Source organism: Macaca mulatta, chromosome 2 (genome assembly GCF_049350105.2).
Source record: "Macaca mulatta isolate MMU2019108-1 chromosome 2, T2T-MMU8v2.0, whole genome shotgun sequence".
Taxonomy (NCBI): Eukaryota; Metazoa; Chordata; class Mammalia; order Primates; family Cercopithecidae; genus Macaca; species Macaca mulatta.
The window spans coordinates 32,962,033-32,987,391 of NC_133407.1; the positions used below are offsets into that span (position 1 = coordinate 32,962,033).

A 25,359-nucleotide genomic window follows, 5' to 3' on the forward strand; every position below is an offset into this window, starting at 1 on the left:
TTCCCTCCATTATTCTGTGTTACACTAAACACCAGTGTGCTTCTGTCTTCAGACCTCCTCAGAATGTAACTTCCCAAGGGCAAGGACTTTTGTACATTCTGTGCATGCTGAGTCTCCAACTTGTAGATCTTGGCCTGTGTTGTGATAAGAACACAGTAAATATTTATTGAATGAAAAAATAATGGGCCAGGCACGGTGGCTCACACCTGTAATCCCAGCACTTTGGGAGGCCAAGGCAGGTGGATCACATGAGGCCAGGAGTTCAACACCAGCCTGGCCAACATGGTGAAACCCCATCTCCACTAAATACACAAAAAAATTTGCTGGGCGTGGTGGTGCACATTTGTAACCCCAGCTACTCGGGAGGTGAGGCACGAGAATCGCTTGAACATGAGAGGCGGAGGTTGCGGTGAGTCAAGATAGTATCACTGCACTCCAACCTGGGTGGCAGAGTGAGACTCTGTCTCCAAAAATAGATAGATAAATAAATAAATAAATAACGGGAAAAAAAGAAAAATAATGAATGAATGAATTCTCTGACCTCTCTCTTACCTTCCTGAATCATTGCTTTTCTGTTTCTGTTTTCTCCAGTTTAACCTTGTTCATACTTCCTGAGGACACTCTTGTGGTTTTAAGACATCACAGTTACATTTGGTAACTCTTTATATAATGAAACAGATTGCCACATAATCCATGATAACTGGGTGGAAAATGTTTAATCTCTCTTGTGCTTAAAAAAAAAAAAAAATACTTTGGGAGGCCGAGATGGGCGGATCACGAGGTCAGGAGATCGAGACCATCCTGGCTAACACGGTGAAACCCCGTCTCTACTAAGAAATACAAAAAATAGCCGGGCGAGGTGGCAGCGCCTGTAGTCCCAGCTACTCGGGAGGCTGAGGCCGGAGAATGGCGTGAACCCGGGAGGCAGAGCTTGCAGTGAGCTGAGATCCAGCCACTGCACTCCAGCCTGGGCTACAGAGCGAGACTCCGTCTCAAAAAAAAAAAAAATCACCCGTTCCTCATATGTTTACATTTGGCCTTGGAGATAACCCTTTCCCTGTGGCTGCGTATTTTTAAAGCACTTTAAGGCCTTAAGTGGATTAAATCCAGAACATACTGAGACCTCAGGTTTGTGCGACTTGTACTACAACCTGCAGGATGGGAAGAACCTCCTTGTCACAGGGATTGTAAAGCTTCACTGGAGCCGCGTGGGTGCCTATGGATGTTCTGGTCCATCTCTGAGGAGATTATTTCCTCCATATCCAGCCTCAGCTGGTAGGTGACTCTGCAATACTCCCAGCAGTGCCTGATAATTGCACACATTGGCTAAGATCTCTCTTCTCATAACTGGGATGCAGGATGCATAATTATATGCAATAAGAGCGGTTCCCTTTCTTACCCTTTACTTCTCAGTCTTGGTCAGCATTAGCCTATTGTTGTTAAAGGTTTCGCCAGACATAGCCACATGCCCTCGATCTCCACCTTTAGCTGGGCAGAGACAAGATCCAAGCTTTGAAAAGGGCTTTGGGCCAAATGAAGTTGTTAGTTGGGCCTTCCTCCCCACCCCATCCAATCTCCTCAAATTGCAAGAGGAACCATCTCTCCAGGAGGCAAGGTGGTGGGGTGGGGGAGTGGGACTGAGGAAGGGGCCGGTGATGGGCTGAGGTGTTGGGGGAGGTGATGGGATTGTGGGTGGTAATATTATTTCAATAAGTATATAAAAATAAAAATTTGCAATTAACTTGTGTTAAGTACAAATAGTGTACTAGGAATATGCATTTGAACTGGCTAGAAGAGTTTGTAGTGAATGTCACCTAAGTTTCTCAGGATTCACCTTAGGGGAAATCTGGGACAAGCTCCACCTGACAGAGTGAGGCAGATTTGTTTTGCCCTTTGGTGGCTTACTAAATATTATGAGCTTATATATTCCTATCATTATTGAAATAAATGACAGTAGGATTTATTTGTTCAGGATTCAGGATATTTTTCCTTCCTGCAGGCTTTAGTTGAAGAACCGTCAATCCTCCGGTTGTCATAAAGCATTTTGGGGTCTCCTCGGAAGTCCCTGACCTTCCCTGACTTCCTATCTCCCTACCAAGAATGTGGTTTTGCATCCTCAGAGTTGAGTGATTCTTGGACTCAACAGCCTTTCTGAGTCTGGTTTCAGGTAAAGACAAGGTTGATTGGTGCTCCATGGAGAACATGTCTAGCCCTAAAGGCTAGAGCACTGGTGACATCTGATTCGATGTGTCATTCAGCAGCCTGCATGGCTCATATCTAGTCTTGCTAGTCATTGTTCCAGCCAGCCAATGACCTGAACCTCTGCTGCCATCTCCAGAACTTCACATAAGCCTCAGTTTTCTCATTTGTAAAATGGGAATTATAATTCTAGTATTGCTGCCTCACTTATGAGTATCAAATGAAAAAGAAGATAAGGATTTTATACAAAATAAGGCCCTATATAAAAAGTGTTTATCATACCAGTAACGTGTTTAGTGTACAACATGTAGATAAGAGAAAAGTGGGGAGCTAAATAATAAGAATTAAATAAAAATGGGTTTGAGGGTCAAGTATGTTTGGGGTAAAAGCAAAGTCAATGCATTTCTTTACTGCAGGACTTCTCAGTGTTTTTGATATGCCAATATATGTTGTAAGTTTCCAACAGTGACATAAAACAGGCAGGGTTTCCTAATGTCCATGAACTCCTCTACTTTTCAAAAACCGCACATCTCAGAATGAGCACACCTCCCAGCATGGTATGAAAAACACTGTATTGGATAAGATTACTGTCACTAGTGTTGTGATTGCACTCCAGATGGCTCAAGGCCAGCCTACTATCTGTGCCCTGAAAGTGAGGAAAACCAAGATCCTGGCCCTGGAGATGTAACTATGGGCGAGATGCCTGGATAAGTCTAATGGGTCTTATCAGATTCGTTAGCTCTTCTGGCCCTCTGACGAAGCTATGCTTTGCATTTCCAGGCCCCATCAGTTCTGGCTTTGATTTAAGCCTGAGTTGCCAGGGAACAGTGAGCTGTGAGGAGGGGCTTTCCTGGGGCTTCTCAGTTGCCCAGGCTTGCCTGGCTATGACCTCTGCATAACTGAAGTGTCATCCATTCTGGGCCAGAGAGACCAGGCTCAGAGCTCTGTTCCTCTGCCAGGACCAATCAATAACTCTGTCTGCTCCTCACAACACGTCTGCGAAAGACTTGTTTGACCTTGGGCATGCAGGATTGGCGCCTTTTTCCTTTCTGCTGTTTTTTTTACTCCTAAGTATGCCATAACTTGATTTTGTAAAAATAGAATTTTGTTTTTCAATTACAATAAAAAAAGCTCATTGTAAAAATTTTAATACAAATATGTATAAGCTTGAAAAGGGAATTCTCCTTTTATCTTCCCTCATCCCATATACTGTGGGATGTACATCATTCTAGATCTTTCTCTATGCACATATAAAAACTGATAAACAGATTTGCTTGTTGGTTCAGAAATTTGGTCAGATATACTGCCACTTTCCTATTTCACTCGACAATGTTCCACTGACAGTCTTCCATTTCAGTGCACACATGTGACATTTTTCTTACTTTTTAAAGTCAAGTATACTGATGGAAAATGTACATATAATAAAACTCACCCTTTTTGAGAGTATGGTTTGATGAATTTTGACAAAATATATAACCACTCTAATCAGCATAAAGAATATTTTCATCACCACTAGTTCTCTTGGGCTCGCTTCTCTTCTCACAACCCTAACCCTTAGCACCATGGATCTGTTCTCCAGCTCTATAGTTTTGCCTTTTCCAGAATGTCCTACTAATGGAATTATACAGTATGTAGCCTGTTGTGTCTGGCATCCTTCACTTAGCATAATGCACTTGAGATTCTTCCATGTTACTTAGTTTATTCCATTTTATTGCTGAGTAGTTTTGTATTGTTTGTACACATGCAGTTTGTTTATCCATTCACTGGTTGATGGCCATTTGGGTTGTTTCTAGTTTTAGCTATTACAGATGAAGTGGTTATGAACTTTCATGTACAGTCTTTCTGTGGACATGTGTTTCATTTCTCTTGGATAAATACTGAAGACTAGAATTGTTGGATGTATAATAAGTATATATTTGACTTTTTAAGAAACTGACTTTCCAAAGTGGTTACACCATTTTGCATTCCCGCTAGCAATGTTTGAGAATTCCAGTTGCTCCATATCCGTCAGTCTTTTAAATTTTAGCTATTCTAGTAGATGTGTAGTGGTATCTCACTGTGGTCTTAATTTGCATTTCCCTAATGACTAAAGATGTTGGGAATCTTTTACAAATGTTTGTCATTAATGTATCTTCTTTGGTAAAATATATATTTGCATCTTTCTCCTTCCTTCCTTCCCTCCCTTTTTTGAGACAGGGTCTCACTCTGTTGCCCAGGCTGGAGTGGTGCAGTAATGGCTCACCGCAGCCTTCACCTCCTGGGCTCAGGTGATCCCTCATCTTCAGCCTCCCAGGTAGCTAGGACTACAGGCGTGCACCACCACATCCAGCTAGTTTTTTTTTTCATAGATATGGGGTTTTGCCATGTTGTCCAGACTGTGTCCATTTCTTTATTTCATTTCATTTTTTTTTTTTTTTTTGAAACAGTCTCGCTCTGTCACCCAGGGTGGAGGGCTGTGGTGGGATCCCAGCTCACTGCAACCTCTGCTTCCCACATTCAAGCGATTCTTGTGCCTCAGCTTCTTGAGTACTTAGGATTACTGGTGTGTGCCACCACACCCAGCTAATTTTTGTATTTTGTGTTGAGATGGGGTTTCACCATGTTGGCCAGGCTGGTCTCAAACTCCTGACCTCAAGTGATCCACCCACCTTGGCTTCCCAAGGTGCTGAGATTACAGGTGTGAGCCATGTCTGGCCTGCCATTTCTTTTAATTGAGTTTTTAATCTTATTATTATTGAGCTGTGAAAGTTTTAATATATTCTAGCTACAAATCATTTATCATGTATGTGTTTGGCAAATATTATGTCCTAGTTTTTGGCTTGGCTTTCTAATTTAGCATTATATTTTGAAGCGCAGAAGCATTAAAGTTTTTTTAAAGTCCAATTTAACCTTTTTAAATTTAAGATTTGTATCTGCATCTTATTTAAGAAATCTCTGCCTAACCTAGGGTCATTAAGATTTTCTCCTGTTTTCTGCCAGAAGTTTAATATTTTAGCATTTACAATTAGGTCTGTGGTCTATTTTTAAATAATTTTTATGCATGGGGCAAGGTAAGGGTTAAGCTTTGTTTTTATTTGTTTGTTTTGCATATGGGAGTCAGATTTTCCCAGCACCATTTGTTGCAAAGGCTTCCTTATTCTTTCTAGTCACTGCATAACATTTTGAATGGATGTCCCGTGATTTATTCCACCAATGTTTTATTAATGGACAGTTAGGCTGTTTCCAACTTGAGGCAACAATGCACATCCTTGCACCTAAACCACTGTGCAGTTGAATGAGTATTTCTGAGACCTTCTGGGTCAGATGGCATGTGCATTTTAAGTTTGATGGGGCCAACAGATTGTTTTCCAGTATACACCAGGTCTGCCTACAAGGTCTGAGAGGGAAGACTCTGACTTTGAATGGCTTTATTGGTGTGAGCTTTTCTCAAATCTCAAATAGTTTCCTTTTGGACAAATCTAATAGTCTATGTTATTAGATTCTGGAAGCATCAGAGCCCTTCCAGGAGGATTTGAAGAAAGATGATAATTTCTGTCTTGGTCCGTTAGGGTAATCTTATAAGAAGTAGGCTCATAAAATATAAGATACCTGAGGAAATGGAAATTTACTAAAAATTATTTAATAAGTATTGGGGCCTTATAAATAACTCTGTGATGGGGCCTCCCCAAAGGATAGAGGCTCCTGTAGTAACTTTAGATCAGCAGTGACTCATTCTCCAGTGATTTGAATTATAAATTTAGCCTCTCTGTCTGCGGGTCCTAACTCAGGGTGGCCGTCCGTAGTCCCTCTCACACTCTCACCGTACTCACCAAAGCCCTCCATTGTACCAGGCCCAGGTCAGCCAGCTGTATGTGCAGAGGCCCCAAGGGGTGCTGGGGAAATGCAAGTTGTGCAGGAAGCTGGAGCGTAAAGTTATGCTACTTTTGTACATTATTCTCTTTTCATTCTATTCAGTGGTGTGATTTGATCAAAGTAACTTACATTGTTGAGGATCTGTTAGGTGACAAGGACTGTCCTGGGGGCCTTAAGAGTACACAGAGCTGTGGGATATTCCCCTATCTTAAGGGATGTTAATGCCAGCTAAATAGCAACACAAGGTGGTGTTCAAAAACAATAGCAGCAGGTGTCACTGGTAAGACATATTGACAGAATTCATTCCAAGAATATGGTGAGTGGTGAACTCTTTGTGCTGAGAGAAGGAGGAAGTCATACTGGCTTTGCAGAGGAGGAATCTGAGCTAGATAGTGAAAGTTCATATTCTGACACCAAGTCACTCAAGAGATACCTTCCTCCCAGGTAGACTGTACCTTCTCCAAGCCACCAGAAGCTGGCTGCTGGGGCTCCAAGAGTTAACAAGAGTGAGCCTGAGAATGTCCTGATTGGGTTTGGCCAACAGTCACAGCTGCTTCTGGTAAAAATTTTGGGAGCAGCTAAATGGGGGTACCCTCTCTTTAATGTGTCCTATAAATTTTGAATGTAGTTCAAGTATATTTTTCATGCTTTCAAAAGCTTTCCTTATCAACTCTGTGTCAGTTAGCTATTGCTACATAACAAGTCATCCTAAAACTTGTTGGTTTCAAACAATAGCCATTTTAACTCATGACTCTGTAATCTGGGTTGGACAGTTCATTAGAGGGTCTCACTTGGGGTCACTCCTGTGGCTGGCATCATCTGAAGGACAGGGCTAGATGTTCCAAAATGGCCTCACTCACCTGTTGATGCTGCATCTGGGATAGTCAGAACAGCTGGAGGCTGGCTGCTTCTCCCTCCATGTGGCCTCTTCAGTAGTCCAGACTTTTTAAAGTGGCAGCTGATTTTCAAGAAAAGGCAAAAAGCAGGAGCTGCCAGGCCTTTTAAGGCCTAGGCCGGGACATGGCACAGTGTTCCTTTAGCCACATTCTATTGGTCAAAGTAAGTCACAGAGCCACCTCAGATTTAAGGGAGGGGAACTAACCCTGCTTTTTGCTGGGAAGAGTGGCATGCACATACTGGGATGGGAGGATTTTTGGAGGCCATCTTTGCACCCAGGCTACCATGGCTCCCTGGGTCTCCTTTGTGCTGTCTCTATATGCAAGTTCTAATCCGTGTAGGATTCAATCCCGTTACCTCACTTAACTTTCCAACAAACCTGTAAAGGGAACATTGTCTCCATTTTATGGATGAGAAAACTGAGGCTTAGGGAGGTGAGCTTGTCCACTGCCACTCAGAGCTGAGAGTCAAGCCTAAATGTGGTGGCACAGCTGTAAAGTATCGCTTTATACCATGCCCTGACCCAACTCCACCTTCCCCACAATGAGCACGGGGGCAGGATGCCCACCCCAGCGTCCAGTAGCTACCAGACTGTTTCTGAGTTAACTCCTATGAGGCATGTAATATGTAAATTAAAGCAAAATGAACAACTCTGTGAATTATTGTTTTGGTTTAGTAATCTAATCATCTCTATAACAGGCTTTTATAAACTCATAAAAGGTATTAAGAGTGTGATAATTTTTATTTGAAGAATTTTGTCTAGCCAAAGATTAAGTTAATGATGTTATTTTTCTGAATATAGTTTGATAAATATCATTCACTTTTCTATCCTTTTACTGTTTTCTTTTATTTTGCCTTGCATTGAATCAAAAGGTTGCAGCTTTTGGAGAGAGAAACACTTTTTCACAGAGAAAGCTGTTTGAAAATATAAACTACTTCCTTCCTCCTTTTTATTGGATGATTAAAGAAAAAAATTAAACGTCAACTTTACATTTGTTACACAGTGGGTAAAAATGTCCCAGGCTGACAGCGGAGGGGTTTTTCTTCATGAAATTGGGTTTGAATCAGGAGAGTTGTTTCTGCCCAGTTCCAAGCAGGTAGATGGTGGTGCATAACCAATTAGGAACCTCTCTGCCCTTGAGGACGGCCTCCAGTGAACATCTGAGACTTGGCTGCCTTCTCATCACCTCTAGCCACTTACCTCAGTCTCCAAAAAAGAAAATTTTGACATCTTAATTTTAATGTGGGCATTTGATATGGTGCTTGAGATAAATATAACTCTATGTAGTATGGAGACGGTTTAATGGGAAATGGTTGGCATTCTTTCTTGGTAAAGGCATGGGGGACAGGAGAGGTGGGGGAGGGAGAGAAAGGGAGGGGGTGAGGAGGAGGGGAGAGAGAGAAAGAGGGAAAGACACACACACACACACACACACACACACACACACACACACACACACAGCGGTGAGGAAGAGAAAAGCAGAGATAAGCAAGGCTCCGCAGCAGCCTCCTTTCTAACTTGACACTCACCAGACCCTGGCCAGCATGGTTGTCCTGAATCCAATGACTTTGGGAATTTATCTTCAGCTTTTCTTCCTGTCTATCGTGTCTCAGCCGACTTTCATCAACAGCGTCCTCCCAATCTCAGCAGGTAAACGATGGCCACAACTTTCCTCTCTTCCATCTGTCAGGGGATGTGGGAGGAAGGAAGATTGTTTTGCAATGTGTCCTGATGTTTTTGCCATTCAACTCCCGGTGGAGGGAGGTTGGAAGGGAGACGGCTGCCCCAGCAGCTTCCTGACACCCGAGCTAGTCTCGGAAGCCCTTTCTGTCCTTGTTCCAACCGGCTCCTACCTGGCTGCTCAAAGCAGAGACGCTTTGAAAAATGGTTTCTGCCTCCCCTACTTCTCCCCATTTGCTGCATGATTTCATCTTGGTCAGGAATTTGGGAGAGCTTCAAAGAGACAGAGGAGTGCAAGTGATAGAGAAGTGGGTCTCAGATGTTTCTATAAATACATCTCTGACCTCTTCTTCGAAGGGGGCTTGCCTCACAGGGGCTGTTGTGGAGTAAACAAACCTCTTTCCAGACCCAGGCAGCATCCATGGCCACAATAGTCCCTCAAAGGGAAAATGCAGATGGCAGGGGACAGTGGGGTCGGGGGTGGACAGCGGGGAGCAGTTGCAGCCTCAGGACTAGGTTTTCCCTTTCTTCAGCCCTGTCTTCCTGGGTGCGACCTCCCTTCAGCCTCAGACACGGCAGCTGGAGGTCCTGAGAGAAGCGCGCTTTCTCTCAGGAGAAAGTGAGAGAGAGAAAGGAGAAGTGGAGGGGGTTCCACAGAGACAGCCAGGTCTGGAGCGGAGTGTGTCTCCCGGGTATGAGGCTGGGAGATTTGGGGAAGGGGCTGTTCTGCCAGCCTGCGACCTTTTCTGAGGTCACCAGGCTGTTGCCCTTGTCCTGTCTGGCCCAGAGCAGGGGAAGTATTGGATTACTAGGATGGCCTATTTAAACCTTTCTGAGGAAACTCAGATGTTTCCGGAGGCTTGAAGGAGGCAGGCAGACCCTCACAGCCCCCCTCAATTCACCTCAGTGGCTCCCGACTCTCCCCAGCGAAGTTTTAGTTATGCCCTCCAACATGAGTCTCATAAATACTTCAGCTGAGATAGAAATTTCACGTCACTGCCTTTGCTGGAAACACAGGGAGGGCCAGAAATGCCAGGCTCTCGGAGAGGGCACATCTCTGAATCCAGCTCCCAACTGCTGTCCATTGATAAAAACAGCTCATCAGCAAGTTGTGTAGCCAACGTTTGTGGGCCGTGAGGGAGTGACTCAGAGACTGGTGTGGGGCTAATTATAAAAGTGTGAGAAACAGAAGGAGGCGGGGGCAGATTTGTGGAGAATTCAGGAGGGTGGGCAGGCAAGGTGGCATGGTGGTGTCACCGTGGGTGTGTGCCCACATACCCCTGCAAATTCAAGTTAAGAGCATCAAGCCTCTTCTAGGAGTGAGTAGTCATTATTCCCCAGTTGAAGGGAGAAGCTTGAGAGTTAATTTGGCCTAATTTGGTGGTTCTTAATCACGTTTGGGTCATAGATTCCTTTGATAATCTGCTGAAGGTTAGGAGTTAAGGAAACTCAGTTTTCTGGTTCCAGCCCTGCCTCTGATGAGCTCCCTGACTTCTGAGAGACAGTGGCCTTACACTATAAGCACCGTGTGGGCAGGGCATGTGTCCCTCTTGTACTTTACTGTTTTCCCAGGGTCAGAACAGTGCCTGGCACATAGTAATCAATAAATATTTGATGAATGAATAAATAAAAGCGTCTCATCTACAAACTGGGGTTTACCAACATTTTGCATTACTTAATGTAAATAGCACCAAAGTGGTTAAGGAGTTCAGAAAACTAGAGAGAAAAGAACCTCTGGTTTTCTTTTGAACTCTTTGTCTTGGAGAGCGCCCTGGCACAGCATAGCTATCTCTTAGGTAAGGTTTTTGCAGACTGTACCAATCAGGGCAACAGCAGAATAAAGAAGCAACTCAGATGGTTCAGATAAAAAGATTTGAATGAAGAGATCACTTTGAGAGGTGTGGGTGGGGTTAAGGGAACCAACAAGGAATGCTGAGGCACCTAGAAATTAGCAACTGCAATACGCCTTTACCACCCTGTGCTTGAAGAGGCAAGAGGGGAAAACAGGAAAATGGATCCCAGGGAGATTTGGAGCTTTGGAGGAGAAGCCATCAAGCAGGAGCATTGGTCATGGAGGGACCTAAAGCAGGGAGAAAGTGAAGGAGAAATACACCATCTTCTCTCTCCTCCCATCCAAGCACCTATTGGCAGCGCCTCTCATTGGCCATCCCAACTTGAAGGCAGAGGGCAGAGCATGGAGATCAGGGACCGGAACACTGAGGGCAGAGAGCCAAGGGGAGGGTTGGGATGGAGAACAACCAGTGTGCACATCCACAGACACTTCTGGCTGGGAATGTGGTCATTAGACATTTGGTAAAACAATGGAATAGACCTAGGGGGAATCACTAAGGTAACCAGCTCAGTATCACAAAGATATGTTTTCTCTGGTGGTCACTTGGCTTTGTCCCCCTAATTTAGTCACCATGACTTTATGAAAGCACAGTTCAGAAATAAACTCAAGCTTAAAAAGAATGGAAACTGTTCCTTGAAAAGACAACTTTAATCCTTTGAAAATACTTTCCAGCAGTTTGATATAAAATATTCTATATTCAGAAGCTTATAGACTCGTATTCTTCTATAGATAGGCTGTGTATACACAGAAAATAAGGGCAACCAGGAAAATCTTTTCATTCTATGCATGTAACTTAGTGAGTGCCTACTGTGTGCCTGGCACTCTAGTGTGTGCTTCAGGGGACACAGAGACAAGTAGGATGTGGCTTCTGCTCTGGGGGATTCCATGATCACCTGCTTTTGAAACACAGGTGGCATGTGGTAAATGCCCCGGAAAGGGGTTGCGATGGAGGAAGAGCTGTCACGGGCCTGTAGGCCAGTACTTACCGTCATAGATAATCCACTCCTTCACTGTCTTCAGGAAAGACTATTCCAGCAGTGCCATGCACAGCACCAGCTATCTGGATCTGAGGTTCATTACCTGGCAACCTCCACCGCTGGGTCCCAGAGGAGAACCAGGAATGGAGCAAGAAACATCAGAGGCCAGAACTGATAATAGAAATGCCAGTGCTAAAGCACATAATGTTTGATATACACAAAACTATTTCAGGCCTTTACTCTACGCCTATTAACTCTTACTTTGGACACCACTCTAATAGACGTAGATAGTACGTGACTTGAAAGGTGGTGAATTCCATGTAGCATATTAAATTGGGGATGGAGGAGTTGCTGCTGAAGATAGACACAGTGACAGATGATAAGAATGATTTCAAGAAAAACAATAGAGAATTAGGAAATGGGTCTGAGATTTCAAAAAGAATAGTAGGTCAGATGCGGTGGCTCACGCCTGTAATCCCAGCACTTTGGGAGGCCGAGGTGGGTGGATCATCTGAGGTCAGGAGTTTGATCAGCCTGACCAATATGGAGAAACCCCATCTCTACTAAAAATACAAATTTAGCCGGGCATAGTGGCGCATGCCTGTAATCCCAGCTACTCAGGAGGCTGAGGCAGGAGAATTGCTTGAACCTGGGAGGCAGAGGTCACAGTGAGCCGAGATCGCGCCACTGCACTCCAGCCTGGGCAACAAGAGCGAAACTTCTTTTCAAAAAATGAACAAAAAATAGTAGACTAGAACTAACTCTAGAGACTCTGCTCTATCTGTAACCCCTGAAGGCATCATTGACTACAGCACATTAACTGGTTTTCATTATGATGAGCATGAATGATGACTGGATTGTGCCTGCTTTATCTTGCTTAAGAAGGTAGATAAATGCCATTTATATATTAGAATGATTTCTATTGACATGGCAATTATTAAAAATGCCAAAAGCCCCACGTTTGGTGTATTGCCTTAACCACTGGTGGGTAATAAACCATCATGACACTTGGTAGATTAAAACAACAATCATTTATTGTTGAAGTTCCTGTGTTTGTGGGTAAACTAAGGGTCAGCTAATCTAGCCTGGGTTTGGCTGGCCCTGGCTGGACTCAATTCTGGGTTTGTGGATTGACTTGGCTCCAGTATCCACCCACAGCTGTAGCTTAGTAGTAGTACAATTTCCAGAATGTGGAGGCACAGACACAAAGACAATAGTATTTACAGGAGGACAGGCCTTCCACACAGTTTAATTTGTGTAATTCTCACAGCACTCCTGAATGGGGGCAGCACCACTTCCCCTTTCAGATGAGGAAATGGCAGCTCAGAAAGGTTGAGTGACTTGCCCAGGGTCATGCAGCTGGTATGTGGGAGAGCTGCAGACTGGAATCTGCTTGTTTACTCTAGGTTCAGGGCTTTCACCAATACGGACCAAATCTGCTTATGGTTTTGGATAAATAGTGATATTGGCTTTTAAAGTCCTGTAGGCTACCCTCCTATCCTCTGGAAACTCTCCTCTGGATTCTTTTTTGTTTGTTTTTTTGAGACCAGGTCTCACTCTGTTGCCCAGGCTGGAGTACAGTGGCGCGATCTCGGCTCACTGCAACCCTCCGCCTTCCAGATTCAAGCAATTGTCATACCTCTGCCTCCTGAGTAGCTAGGAGTACAGGTATGTGCCACCAAGCCCGGCAAATTTTTGTATTTTTAGTAGAGACGGGGTTTTGCCATGTTGGCCAGGCTGGTCTCGAACTCCTGACCTCAAGTGATCCGCTGGCCTTGGCCTCCCAAAGTGCTGGGACTACAGCCACCATGCCTGGCCTGGATTCTTTATTTTCCATTCCTTCCTACTTTTTCCTCAGGATATCAATGCCCAAAGCTCTAGCAAAAGATTGAATATTGCTTTATATTAAAGTGTGCATGACTTACCAGGATACTGATTTATCTCTCCTTTGATGGTTCTTGCATTTTAATGGAGGTTAAGGATCTAAGCTAAACAATACTCTAGTGAAATGGTGTCAGCCAGGGTGTTTGGGGGTGGGGAGCCAGGGGAATCCACTTCCCAAGCCTTCTCTTTAGGCATGGTGAGCTGACCCATGGAGGCCCCTGCAGACACATGTGGTTTCCCTCATCGAATACAGGATTTTCCAGGAGGGCAGGATACTCCAGGTGATGTTTGTGTCTGGGTGTCAGAAACAAGATGGTTAGAACACCCAAATCCAGTCCTGCAGAGTGAGATCAGATGGAAGGATGTGATTTCTGTCGGGGTACTATAATCTTCTCCCGTTGCCTGCTGGGACGTAACCCAGAGCAGGCATTTTGTGGCCTATAGGGCCTGATGTCCAGCCTCGTGCTCCCCTGCCTGGAAGCCAGCCAGGCCACCACTTGGGAACTATCCATGTTCTTGGCACTAGATTATGGACCATTTATTTGTGTCTGATGCTGATCAACTATTGTTTAATGCTCCGTAATGCACTTGCCAGCCATCTCCTCTGATTTACCGCCCCATATTTCCTATGGTTAATAAAATCAGAGAGGGTTCTTAAATTAAAGAACTCTCTAAGGGGTCCCAGGCTTCCTGCCAACCCCATCCCAAGCCTCTGCATGCAGCAGTGGGCTCATGTTCCATTCAGACACAGAGAGAGGTGGGTGTGAGAGAGGGAGACTTTCCCTTCTGATAAGTTGGGCCAACCCCCCACCTTACCATTTGCCACACTTACACCTCGTTTTTCAGATCCACAGCCACCACTGCCACATCCATACAAAAACAACACAGCTTCAGAGTGAACAGAGAGCCGCTCTGGCTTTGATGAGACACCAAATAACCTCATGTCCCATTTTCTTTATTTTATTTTATTTTTGATTTTGATTTTTTTGAGACGGAGTCTCGCCCTGTCACCCAGGCTGGAGTTCAGTGGCGCGATCTCAGTTTACTGCAACCTCCGCCTCCTGGGTTTAAACAATTCTCCTGCCTCAGTCTCCTGAGTAGCTGGGATTACAGGCACCTGCCACCACACCCAGTTAATTTGTATTTTTAGTAGAGATGGGGTTTCACCTTGTTGGCCAGGCTGATCTCCAACTCCTGACCTCGTGATCTGCCTGCCTTGGCCTCCCAAAGTGCTGGGATTACAGGCATGAGCCACCGCACCCGGCCCCCATCTTCTTTAAATGCAATCCAGTCATAAGTACCACTTGTATTTCTCCTATGGACTAGCACCAATGATCCCACAAGCCTCTTGTTTTACAAATCACTTTCACAACTACAGTTGTCTTGCTCTTCACAGTAGCCCCTGCTGTGAGGGGTCCTGGGTGCAAATTGTGCCTCCCTTGGTTATGAACCGTGTGATGGTAGAGAGCTCACTTCATGCAGTGAGCCCCAAGTTTCTCATCCGAAGAATGATACAGTAGTCTCTGTCTCACAGAATTGCTATGAGGATTTATTAATTCAACAAACATTCCGTGAGTGCCAGCTATATGCCTGGGGATGCAGCAGTGAGCAAGCAGACAAAATATCCCACCCACATGGAGTTTCTGTCGTCTCTCTGAGAATAACTTATCCAGTCCTAAAAGATGAATGAAAGACACGTGGGGCGAGACGGAGTTCGTGAACCAGCTACCCAAAGACTAAATCCAGCCTTTATGCTTAGCCCTTAGAGTACAAAAGGCGGGAGTTGGTGATTTCTAAAAATTGCCTTAGTGGCTAACATTTAAAAATTGAATGCTTTAACATTTTTTAAAAAAAGTATTTCTGGGCCGGGCGCACTGGCTCACGCCTGTAATCCCAGCACTTTGGGAGGCCGAGGCGGGCGGATCACGAGATCAGGAGATGGAGACCATCCTGGCTAACCTGGTGAAACCCTGTCTCTACCAAAAACACAAAAAATTAGCCGGGCGTTGTGGCGGGCGCCTGTAGTCCCAGCTACTCTGCAGGAGATTGGAGTGAACCCGGGAGGCGGAGCTTGCAGTGAGTCGAGATCGCACCACTGCACTCCAGCCTGGGTGACAGATACAGGCTCCGTCTCAAAAAAAAAAAAAAAAAAAAAAAAAAAAAAGTATTTCTGATATCTATTTAGCAAAAAAATAAAATAAAATAAAGAAGCAAACCTCTTGAAAAGCAGGACAAACTGCTGGACGCACATTCTGGCCATCACTGGAATGGAGATTCTGCAGCTCGCTAAGTCTGCTTTTAACCCCCATCCACCTCCCTTACTACATCTACCTCTCTGGCCCCCTCTGGGCATGTGACGCTGGTCTCTGGGACCAGGAGCCTAACTGGCTTGGCCTCTGCCTTCCCATTCTTCAGCATCTGTCTAGAATCCCGAAGCTCTGCACAGCTCAGTTTGAAAGTCAGTGTTCTAGATCAAAGAGTCTCAAACTACAGCATTGGTTCCCAGCCCTGGTTAGACAAAAGAATATGCACCCAGGTTGCATTATGAAAGTCCAGAGTCCAAGCTGAGCAGACGAATTAAATCAGAATCTCTGGGGTGTTGAATCAGGCATCGGGAATGCTTAAAGTCTTCTAGGTGATTCTAATCTCTGGCCAGGGCTAATCACTGAACTACGGCCGGCAAGGAAATCACCTGGAGGGCTTGTTAAACAGCAGACCACTGAGACCCACCTAGGAATTTCTACTTTAGTAGTTCTAGTGTGAGGCCCAAGAGTGTGATGCTGCTGGTTGGTGGACCACAGTGTAAAAGCCTCTGCTCTAGCTCACTTCTGAGTTCGTATGTTAGTTTCCTATGGCTACTGTAATAAATCATCACAAACTTAGTGGCTTAAAACAGCACACATCTATTATCTTATGATTCTGGAGGTCAGAAGTCTGAAATCCATTTCATTGGGCAGAAATCAAGGTGTTGGCAAGGCCAATCTCCCTCAGAAGGTTCTCGAGAAGCATCCGTTTCCTGCCTTGTCCAGCTCTAGAACTGCATTTCTTTCATTCTTTGGTTCCTGGCCCCTTTCTCCACCTTCAAAGCAAGCAGCATAGCATCTCGCTTCAGTGGTCACTTTACCTCATTCTGTGTCAAATGTACTCTGCCTGTCTCTTATAATGACCCTTGTGGTTGTATTTAGGGTCCACCCAAGTAATCCAGGATAAGCCCCTCATTTTAAACTTCTTAATTTAATCACATCTACAATGTCCCATTTTCCATATAAGGTAACAGTTACAGGTTCCAAGGATCAGGATCTGGATATCTGTGGGGGCCGCCACAGGTTACCTAGTTTTTCCACTAGGTAAACAGACCCATGAGTGTTTTGTTAAAGTGACATCAGAATCAAAGACACAGGGATGTGTACTGTCTTCATTTGGGTTCCTTCTCAGACGCGGAGCCTGAGACAAGGATTTGAGTGCAAGTAGTTTATTTGGGAGGTGATCCCAGAGGGGCAGTGGGGAAGTGAGACAGGGAAGAGAAGGCAGTCAGTATGGAGTGTGTTTGGGAACAGATTACTGCTATGAGCAACTGGGGCTCAATTCTACTGGGGGCCTTAGGGAGACAAGCCTTAGGGAGACTGGGATATTTATCCATCAACTCCTGGGGATTTTCACCACTCTATTCTTCCTGCTTACCCCAAACAACTTCCCATGGTTGGAGAAGCGCTCTGGCATAGACAGAAGACCCTGTGATGGGAAGCTGAAAGCATGAGCAGGATTAACGAATGGGTGGGACTAATGAATACGGACAGGGAAGTGTCCTCTGCTGTAGACAGTGTGAGAGACCAACTGTATCCTGCTGGCCCTTACACAGCTCCTTGCCTCCATCACCCCTCTGGACAGTAACAGTTACAGCTCAGCAGCCCTTCCCTGCCGGGATGCGGAAGTTGGGATCCAGCAGGCCATGGAACCACCACTAAAAACACTAAAGTTACCTTTCATTGAGTGCTTTCTGGTTGCCAGACTATTGACACATACTATTTTTAATCTTCACAACAGTGTCACAAGATAGCCATTAGTACCCCTATTTTACCAAAGAGGAAAGGAACATTCGTAGAGGTGCAGTCACGCAGTGCCTGGGTCAACATTCCACATCAGGACTTCAGACCCCAAACCGTGACAAAGGCAGAATCGCAGAGTGGTTAGGAGTAGGGCCTCTGGTGCCACACTGCGGGAGTTCAAATCCTGTGTTCCCTTAGCTTTGTGACCTTGGCAAATTACCCTGTTGGTGCCTCAGCTTCCTCGTCTATGTAATGGCTCTAAAAGTAGGATTTAACTCCCAGAGAAGTTGTAAGGATGAAGTGGTCTAATTGTGAACATAAAGTACTTTCAATAGTGCCTGGCATACAATGTGCGATATATACATGTTTTCTGTCATTCTTTCCAGAACCTCATGGTGTGTCTACACATGGCAAGAGGTCATGATCTTTTTCTATAATTGACTGTGTCAAAAGGCAGAAATCCCAAATACAACCCAAAGAACTTTTTGCTTAAAATATCCAGTGAGTTACGGCAAAAAAGAAGAGACTCAGCTTCCACCCACTTTGCATTTGTAAACCAGCCCCTAAAGAAGGAACACGTTGCCCAGAGAAGGAGGCTCTTCTCGTGGTGACCGGCTTTCCCAGATGCTTTAAAAATACACCTGGCCCTCTTCCATCTCCCAGCCCAGGAGCATTTAGCTCCATTCAAGCCCGCACTTATCTCTCATGGCAACCAGCATAAACACAGGCATGGGGCGCGTGTTTGGGAGCTGGCAACAGCTGAAGAAGAGGCCTCGTGGCTGCTACAGGCTTTGCACCATCAACCAGCTGGGGGTTGCAAATGAAAAAAGAGGAAAGAAAAGAAGGAAGCATCAGTGTGAGTCGGGCAGGTTCCTCCCTCCCAGGCATCCCGCACTTTCCTCACTCATCCTTCTGTACCACTCTCCTCTTCCTATGGGTGTCTTTGAGAGGTTTGGAGAAGGCACCAGGAGCATTCCTGCTGCTGCTGGGAGTTCTCTCCTAGGATGATGCTCCACAGAGGACTTTCCAGGGGTTTCGGGCCTGGCATGGGGCTTCTTGGGGATCCAGAAGGACAAGGAATGGGGCAACATTAGCCATCCTACTTGGAGAGACCTTCCTGCCCACCTGCTTTTCTTACTTCACTAGGATTCTGGGTTTGTTCCAGTGTTTGGACTTGTCCCCTGCCTGAGGGGCCTGTCGGGTGGGTTATGATCATGGAGAGTTGAAATTGGACTGCCCATTGTGTCCAACAGGGCCAACTTGGCTTCTGAGACCATCCTTACTGGGATGGACCTCATGGAGTGGCCCCCAGAATGTTTCCAGATTCTCTGTGGTCATCTAGAAATGAAATTCTCAATCATTGAGCACAATGTCCAGGACTTAGGGAGTCTCCAGGTGAGGAAACAATCTGTTTTCCTTCTGTCGATCTTCTTGAGAGCTGCGTGGAACAAGGTCCTGGTAGGGAACCATCATGGTGGAAAACACAGGTGTCCCCTGTCTCTAGAGAGCAGCAGGGCCCCGCAGGAGCAGCGTTGGTTGGGTGGTTTGTCCCCTCACTCTTCCTGTCTGCCAGTAGAAAGTGAGGATTGAAGGACCGAGGTGACTTTAGGAACAATTTGGGCCCCAGAAATGCCCTCCCCAGAGTATCTGAGGGAAATGGTTTATTTGCCTTTCTTTTCTTTTCTTCCGTTATCTGAGTCCGCTGCTCTGGCCCTTACTTCTCTCTGCTCTGGAGTCCTGAGAATAAGAGTGCATTGACTGGACAGGCTTAGAAGCCGGCTGCCCTGGGCATGACTGCCTAGATGATTTTGTTCATGTTCAGTAGAAAGTCATATGGAGATATGTAGGCAGAGGGTTGGTCATTTGCCTGTTTACTTGTGTTTTTAGACAGACTTGCAGCGCAGTCCTTAGGAGTTCAGGTAAAATTAGGACACATCTGTAGTGTTGGACAAGTCATTTGCTCTCCTATAGGACCCAGTTTCCTCATCTGTAAAATTAAGGGGGGGACCAGACTTTAAATATCCTTTTAGACTTAGACTTTCCCTGACTTTGTGGCTAACATGCTGTTTGCAAGTTTACAGAATTAGCACCCACACAAAGAAGGGGTCTTGGCGTGTGTTTCTCTTCTAAGCATTGTCACTGAGAACCCTTGATGTGAGAGTAAAAGGCCTGGAGTTCCCATTTACACGGCTCTGGACTTCAGTGAGTCTCTGTAACCCATTAGCTGAGAGATCTTGGCCATGTGATCTTTGTTTTGGTCTCCCTTCCTTCCTTCCTTCCTTCCTTCCTTCCTTCCTTCCTTCCTTCCTTCCTTCCTTCCTTCCTTCCTTCCCTCCCTCCCTCCCTCCCTCCCTCCCTCCCTCCCTCCTTCCTTCCTTCCTTCCTTCCTTCCTTCCTCTCACTCTTGCTCTCTTTCTCCCCTCCGTTCCCCTCCCCTCTGCTCCATTCCCCTCCCCTCCCCTCCCCTCCCTTCTCTTCCTCTCCTGTTCCCTCCCCTCCTGTTCCCTTCCCTCCTTGTCTCACTCTGTCACCAGGCTGGAGTGCTGTGGCAATCACGGCTCACTGCAGTCTCCACCTTCTGGGTTCAAGGGATCCTCCCACCTCAGCGCTTCTTCCAGTAACTGGGATTACAGGCACATGCCACCATGCCCAGCCAATTTTTGTATTTTTTGTAGGGACAGGGTTTTGCCATGTTGCCCAGGCTCATCTTGAACTCCTGGGCTCAAGTGATCCACCTGCCTTGGCTTCCCAAAGTGCTGGGATTATAGGCAGGAGCCACTGTGCCCAGCCACGGTTTAATTTCTTAATATTTCAGTTTAAACATCTGTGAAATGGAGATAATAAGAGTCTCCATTTTAGATTGTGATGGGGATAAAATGAACTAATACATACAGAGCTTTGCACTGCACCTGACATGCAGTTTGCTCTCAATTACTGGTTGCAACCATTATTCCAAATGGTGGAGAGAAACTGGAATTCAGCCACTTGCCTCCTCCTGGGATGCTTCATTCCACTATCATCCCATCTGCTTTTTTTTTTTTTTTTTTTTTTTTTTAAGACAGAGTCTCGCTCTTTCGCCCAGGCTGGAGTGCAATGGCGCGATCTCGGCTCACTGCAAGCTCCGCCTCCCGGGTTCACTGCAAGCTCCGCCTCCCGGGTTCATGCCATTCTCCTGCCTCAGCCTCCTGAGTAGCTGGCGCCACCACACCCGGCTAATTTTTTTTTTTGTATTTTTAGTAGAGATGGAGTTTCACCGTGTTAGCCAGGATGGTCTTGATCTCCTGACCTCGTGATCTGCCCACCTTGGACTCCCAAAGTGCTGGGATTACAGGCGTGAGCCACCGCACCTGGCCCCATCTGCTCTTAATCGAGGCTGAAGATTCCAGTTTCAGAATCGAGAGTCTCCATCTAAAGCCTGAGGCTGAGTTGGGGACATCCCAGTGCACAGGCTATGGAACCGGAGGTCTGGGTTCAGAATCCCAGCTCCACAGGACCTTGGATGTCATAGAATCAGTTTTCCTCACCTGGAAAAGGGGAATATACAACCCATAACATTATTGGGAGGATCCAAGGAGAGAGCCTGGGAAGGGCCCAGCTCTGGGCCCAGGTCAGAGTATGTAGTCAGGAATTACTATTGTACTTTGAGGGGCAACATTTGACTTTCAGGACATGGTATGCTCACACCTGAGAACAACACCTTAGCCATTCTGAGTTCGCAGCAGAAAGGCCTACTAACCGGCAGAGTTCACAGGCAGGAGCTCTTCCTGTGGCTGTGAGGGAGAAAGCGTCTCCCCTTCTAAGACGGGGTGATCTTACGAGGAAACCCCACAAGGCACTGCAATCCTGAGAGTGTCCACTTTTTGGAAACTGTGCAACTCTATGCAAAACCTAGCAAGAAGACAAGCCACTTACTGTATCCAATTCATCCGTATCAGAGCAGGTCCTCTGTCCACATGGCATCTGTCTTGTATGCTTCCTTTGAGGTGACAATGGCCATTAAGTCAGCAGGCCTGCCTAGTGCAGGTCCTCCTGGGCAATCAGAGGAAAATGATTAAATATGAGATTTTCAAGTGGAATGCCAGCAAACAGTGGCTAATTTAACATAGATGCCCAACTTTCTGGCCATATACCCATCCGCTGCTGCTTTGCATTTTGCTCAATGTTTTTTTTCTAATTAAAATAATAAAATCCCTTTGAATTAAGATCCTCCTTCTTCTTATAGTTATTATGTATGTAATTTTTTTATTTTTAGTAAAGACAGGGTCTCGCCATGTTGCCCAGGCTGGTCTTGAACTCCTGAGCTCAAGCGATCTGCCTGCCTCGGTCTCCCAAAGTGTTGAGATTACAGGCGTGAACCACTACACCTGGCCTGCAGTGTGTTTTTAATTTTCATATAATGAAAATTATATACAATTTATAATATATAATTTAATTCTTATGTAATGAATGAGACTCAAAATTTACCCATTTTTCATCTACAGGATGGGCAAAATTCAAAAGGTGCAACATCAGACTGTTGGTGAAGGTGTGTGGAAACAGACACTCTCATCCACTGCTCCCAGGAGGGGATGTGAATTGATGGGGGCTTTGTGGAATTATTTGATGGACAATTTGATGAATTATTCATTCGTCAAACCTGGCTTTCAGTCTCTAGATTCATTACGACCATTACTTAAGATACATAGCATTTGAGATATTTCCCCTCAATCAGATGACCAGTATTTATTGTACCGCCTACAATATGCTTGTTATACAAGTGGTTGGAGTTTGTGTGAGAGCAAAGCAATCAAGACAAGGAGACAGCCCACCTGTGTTCAAGTCAGACTCTACTTCTTTGAGCTTCAGTTTACTTATCTCAGATAAGTAATGTTTCAAATGAAGGCCACATTCGGACTGTTGTAGGCCGATGCTTAGCACGTAGTGAGTGCTCAATACGTGTTGCTGAGAGTTGTGACAGCTGGTGTTGGCAGGCTACCTACGGTAGTTTAAAGACTGTTTTTGTCTTCTGCTTTAGGCCACAGGAAAACACCAGAATAAGTTACAAATGAATTAAGATTTAAATATAAAATATGAAACTAAAATTACTAGAAAAAACCTTGGGAGTTTTTTTGAGTAACTTTGGTGTGTGGAAAAACCCAGAAACCATAAAAGAAAATAATTATACATTAAATTCTGCTACATAAAAAAATTATGTGTGGCAAAAACAAACTCAAAAGGCCAAACAAACTAGGAAAAATATTTGCAAGTCATGTAATAAAGTGTTTGTTTCCTATGTGTAAGAAAAATAATGTAAGAGAAAAATTGACAACCCAATGAAAAAAATGGAAAAAGTATAAATGGCTTCAAAATGTTTGAACATATTCTCAGTCTCATTCACTATATGAGAAATGAAAATTAAAACCACACTGAAGGCTGGGTGCAGTGGCTCACATCTGTAATCCCAGCACGTTGGGAGGCTGAGGCTAGCACATCACTTGAGCCCAAGTGTTTGAGACCAGCTGGCCAACATGGCAAAACCCCATCTTACTAAGACATATGAAAAATTAGCTGGGCGTGGTGGCACACACCTGTAGTCCCAGCTTCTTGGGAGGCTGAGGTGGGAGGACTGCTTAAGCTTGGGAGGTCAAGGCTGCAGTGAACTGTGAATGCACCACTGTAGTCCAGCCTGGGCAACAGAGTGAGACCCACTTTTCACCTATCAAGTAGGCAAAATTCAAAAGGTCGAACATCAGACTGTTGGTGAAGGTGTGTGGAAACAGGCGCTCTCATCCACTGCTTCTAGGAGGGGATGTGAATTGACAGGGGCTTTCTGGAGATGAATTAGGCAGTATGTATAAAAATTACAAGTGCCCATAGTTTTTGACCCAGTATTTTTATTTCTAAGAATTCATGTAATGGATAGTCTTACCAGCATACACAAAGATGCATGTGGAAGGTTATTTAGTTGCATTGTTTGCATCAGCAAATTTTGCAAATCATCCAAATGCACATCAGTAGGGGGCAGAGTGAACAAATTATGGTTCTTCCAAAGAAAGGGATATTATGCAGCCATAGAAAAGAAAGTGGGGTGGGCACAGTGGCTCACGCCTGTAATCCTAGCACTTTGGGAGGGTGAGTTGGGAGGATCACTTGAGGCCAGGAATATGAGACCAGCCTGGGCAACATAGCAAGACCTCATCTCTAAGAGAAAAAAAAAGAAAAGAAAACAATGTGCATGCATTTTATGTAGTTACAGAATAATTTCTTTTTTTTTTTTTTTTTTTTTTTTTGAGACGGAGTCTCGCTCTGTCGCCCAGGCTGGAGTGCAGTGGCGCAATCTCGGCTCACTGCAAGCTCCGCCTCCCGGGTTCACGCCATTCTCCTGCCTCAGCCTCCCGAGTAGCTGGGACTACAGGCGCCCGCCCCTGCGCCCGGCTAATTTTTTCTATTTTTAGTAGAGATGGGGTTTCACCATGGTCTCGATCTCCTGACCTTGTGATCCGCCCACCTCGGCCTCCCAAAGTGCTGGGATTACAGGCGTGAGCCACCACGCCCGGCCAATAATTTCTTAGAAATACTGTGAAGACCCTGGTGCACTGGTGTGTGCCTGTAGTCCCAGTTACTCAGGAGACTGAGGCTGGAGGATCACTTGAATCTAGAAGTTCTGGGCTATAGTGCACTATGGTGATGGGATATCCACACCAAGTTTGGCATCACTACAGTGTCCTTCCAAGAGCGGGATGCCACACTGCTCCGGGAGGGGTGAACCCGCTCAGGTTAGAAACAGCAGGTCACAACTCCTGTGCTGATCATTAGTGGAATTATGCCTGCACTCCAGCCTGGGCAGCGTGATGAGATGCCGTCTCTTAAACAAAAATACTGTGAAGAAACCGAGAGGAAGTACCATATGTATAACAGAATGTTACAAGTAACCCTTTGAGTAAAAGGGGGAAAATATTATACCTACCTATTTGCTTGTATGTGCATAAAATAGTCCCAGAAGTATACATAGAAAACTAAGTAATGATCGATAATAAATAATTGGAACTGGGTAGCTGAGGGAGAGGGGTAGGAGAAAGAATTTTAATGTATACTTGTTTATATGTTTTGAATTTTGAATCATATGCGTGTATTACCTATTCTAAACAATTAAACAAAATACTATCTGTACATATAAAGTACCACCTTTCATCTGGAGCACAGGATGGGATTTTTTGTCTTTAAAAGTCCTTAGATCTAAAGCAGCAAGGAAAATTGAGATCTCAGAGAGTTTCCAGATTGGTAGAATCACAGGATTATAGTGCTACAGAAAGCCTAAGGTTTATCTTGCCAGCTTGCTCAGATGATAAGTGCTAGTGCTCAACTGAGTCCAGAGGGATCTGCCCTCGGTTCCCCAATTTCTGGAATCCAGGAGTTGTAGTGACTTTGAGACCAATGGGTAGAGATGCCAGTCTGTGCCAGTGGGCAGCCATGGGGCTCCCAGGAACCCAGCCTCCCTCCTCCCCACCTGTTGTGGACCCTTGGACAATAGATCCTGGAGGTGGGGTGGGGGGGTGCAGGGATGGATATGGGGAAAGGAATAAGTGAGCCAGGTGGTTTTGAATTACAAATGCCTGTAGAGCTAAACTGTCACCATGGAAAAATGAAGGCATGGAAACGTAGCGGCTGGAAGCACAGGGTCTTTCCACACAGTCACAGTTGTCAGCAGGTGTTGGAAATAACCCACCCTTTGGGCTCGATGCAGCTGGAAGCTTTTGTCTCTGACCTATGGCCAGATCTCCCGAATAATTTTTACAAACTTGTCCTCCCCTGTCAAGCCCTGGCAGAAGATTTAATAGCACCGGCTGATTTATGTTGGCCGCTGTAATCAAATTCAGAATCAAGGCGCAGCCAGCCATGGAGAGGTTTCTTTATGTTCCCTTGGCTCCTAATAGCATTGTCTCCTCCTTCCTCTCTACTTACCACATGCCATTTGGTCAGATTAGAACTTGA

At 45.2% G+C, this 25,359-nt stretch overlaps 1 protein-coding gene across 6 annotated transcripts in view; it reads left to right on the forward strand.

The window, feature by feature from the left end:
- Positions 1-8,033: 8,033 nt before the first annotated feature.
- The window catches only part of COLQ (collagen like tail subunit of asymmetric acetylcholinesterase), a 72,081-nt gene continuing 54,755 nt past the window's right edge, over positions 8,034-25,359 (forward strand). For 4 of the 6 annotated variants that reach the window (XR_013413554.1, XM_015132224.3, XM_077991433.1 and 1 more), the window contains exon 1: positions 8,034-8,599. Coding sequence is in view for 3 of the 6 variants with exons in the window: in XM_015132224.3 (XP_014987710.2) it covers positions 8,494-8,599 (106 nt within the window). In the remaining 3 variants the exon portion in view is untranslated. The remainder of the gene's footprint in view (positions 8,600-25,359) is intronic. The other 2 variants (XM_077991436.1, XM_077991438.1) reach the window with 1 other exon arrangement.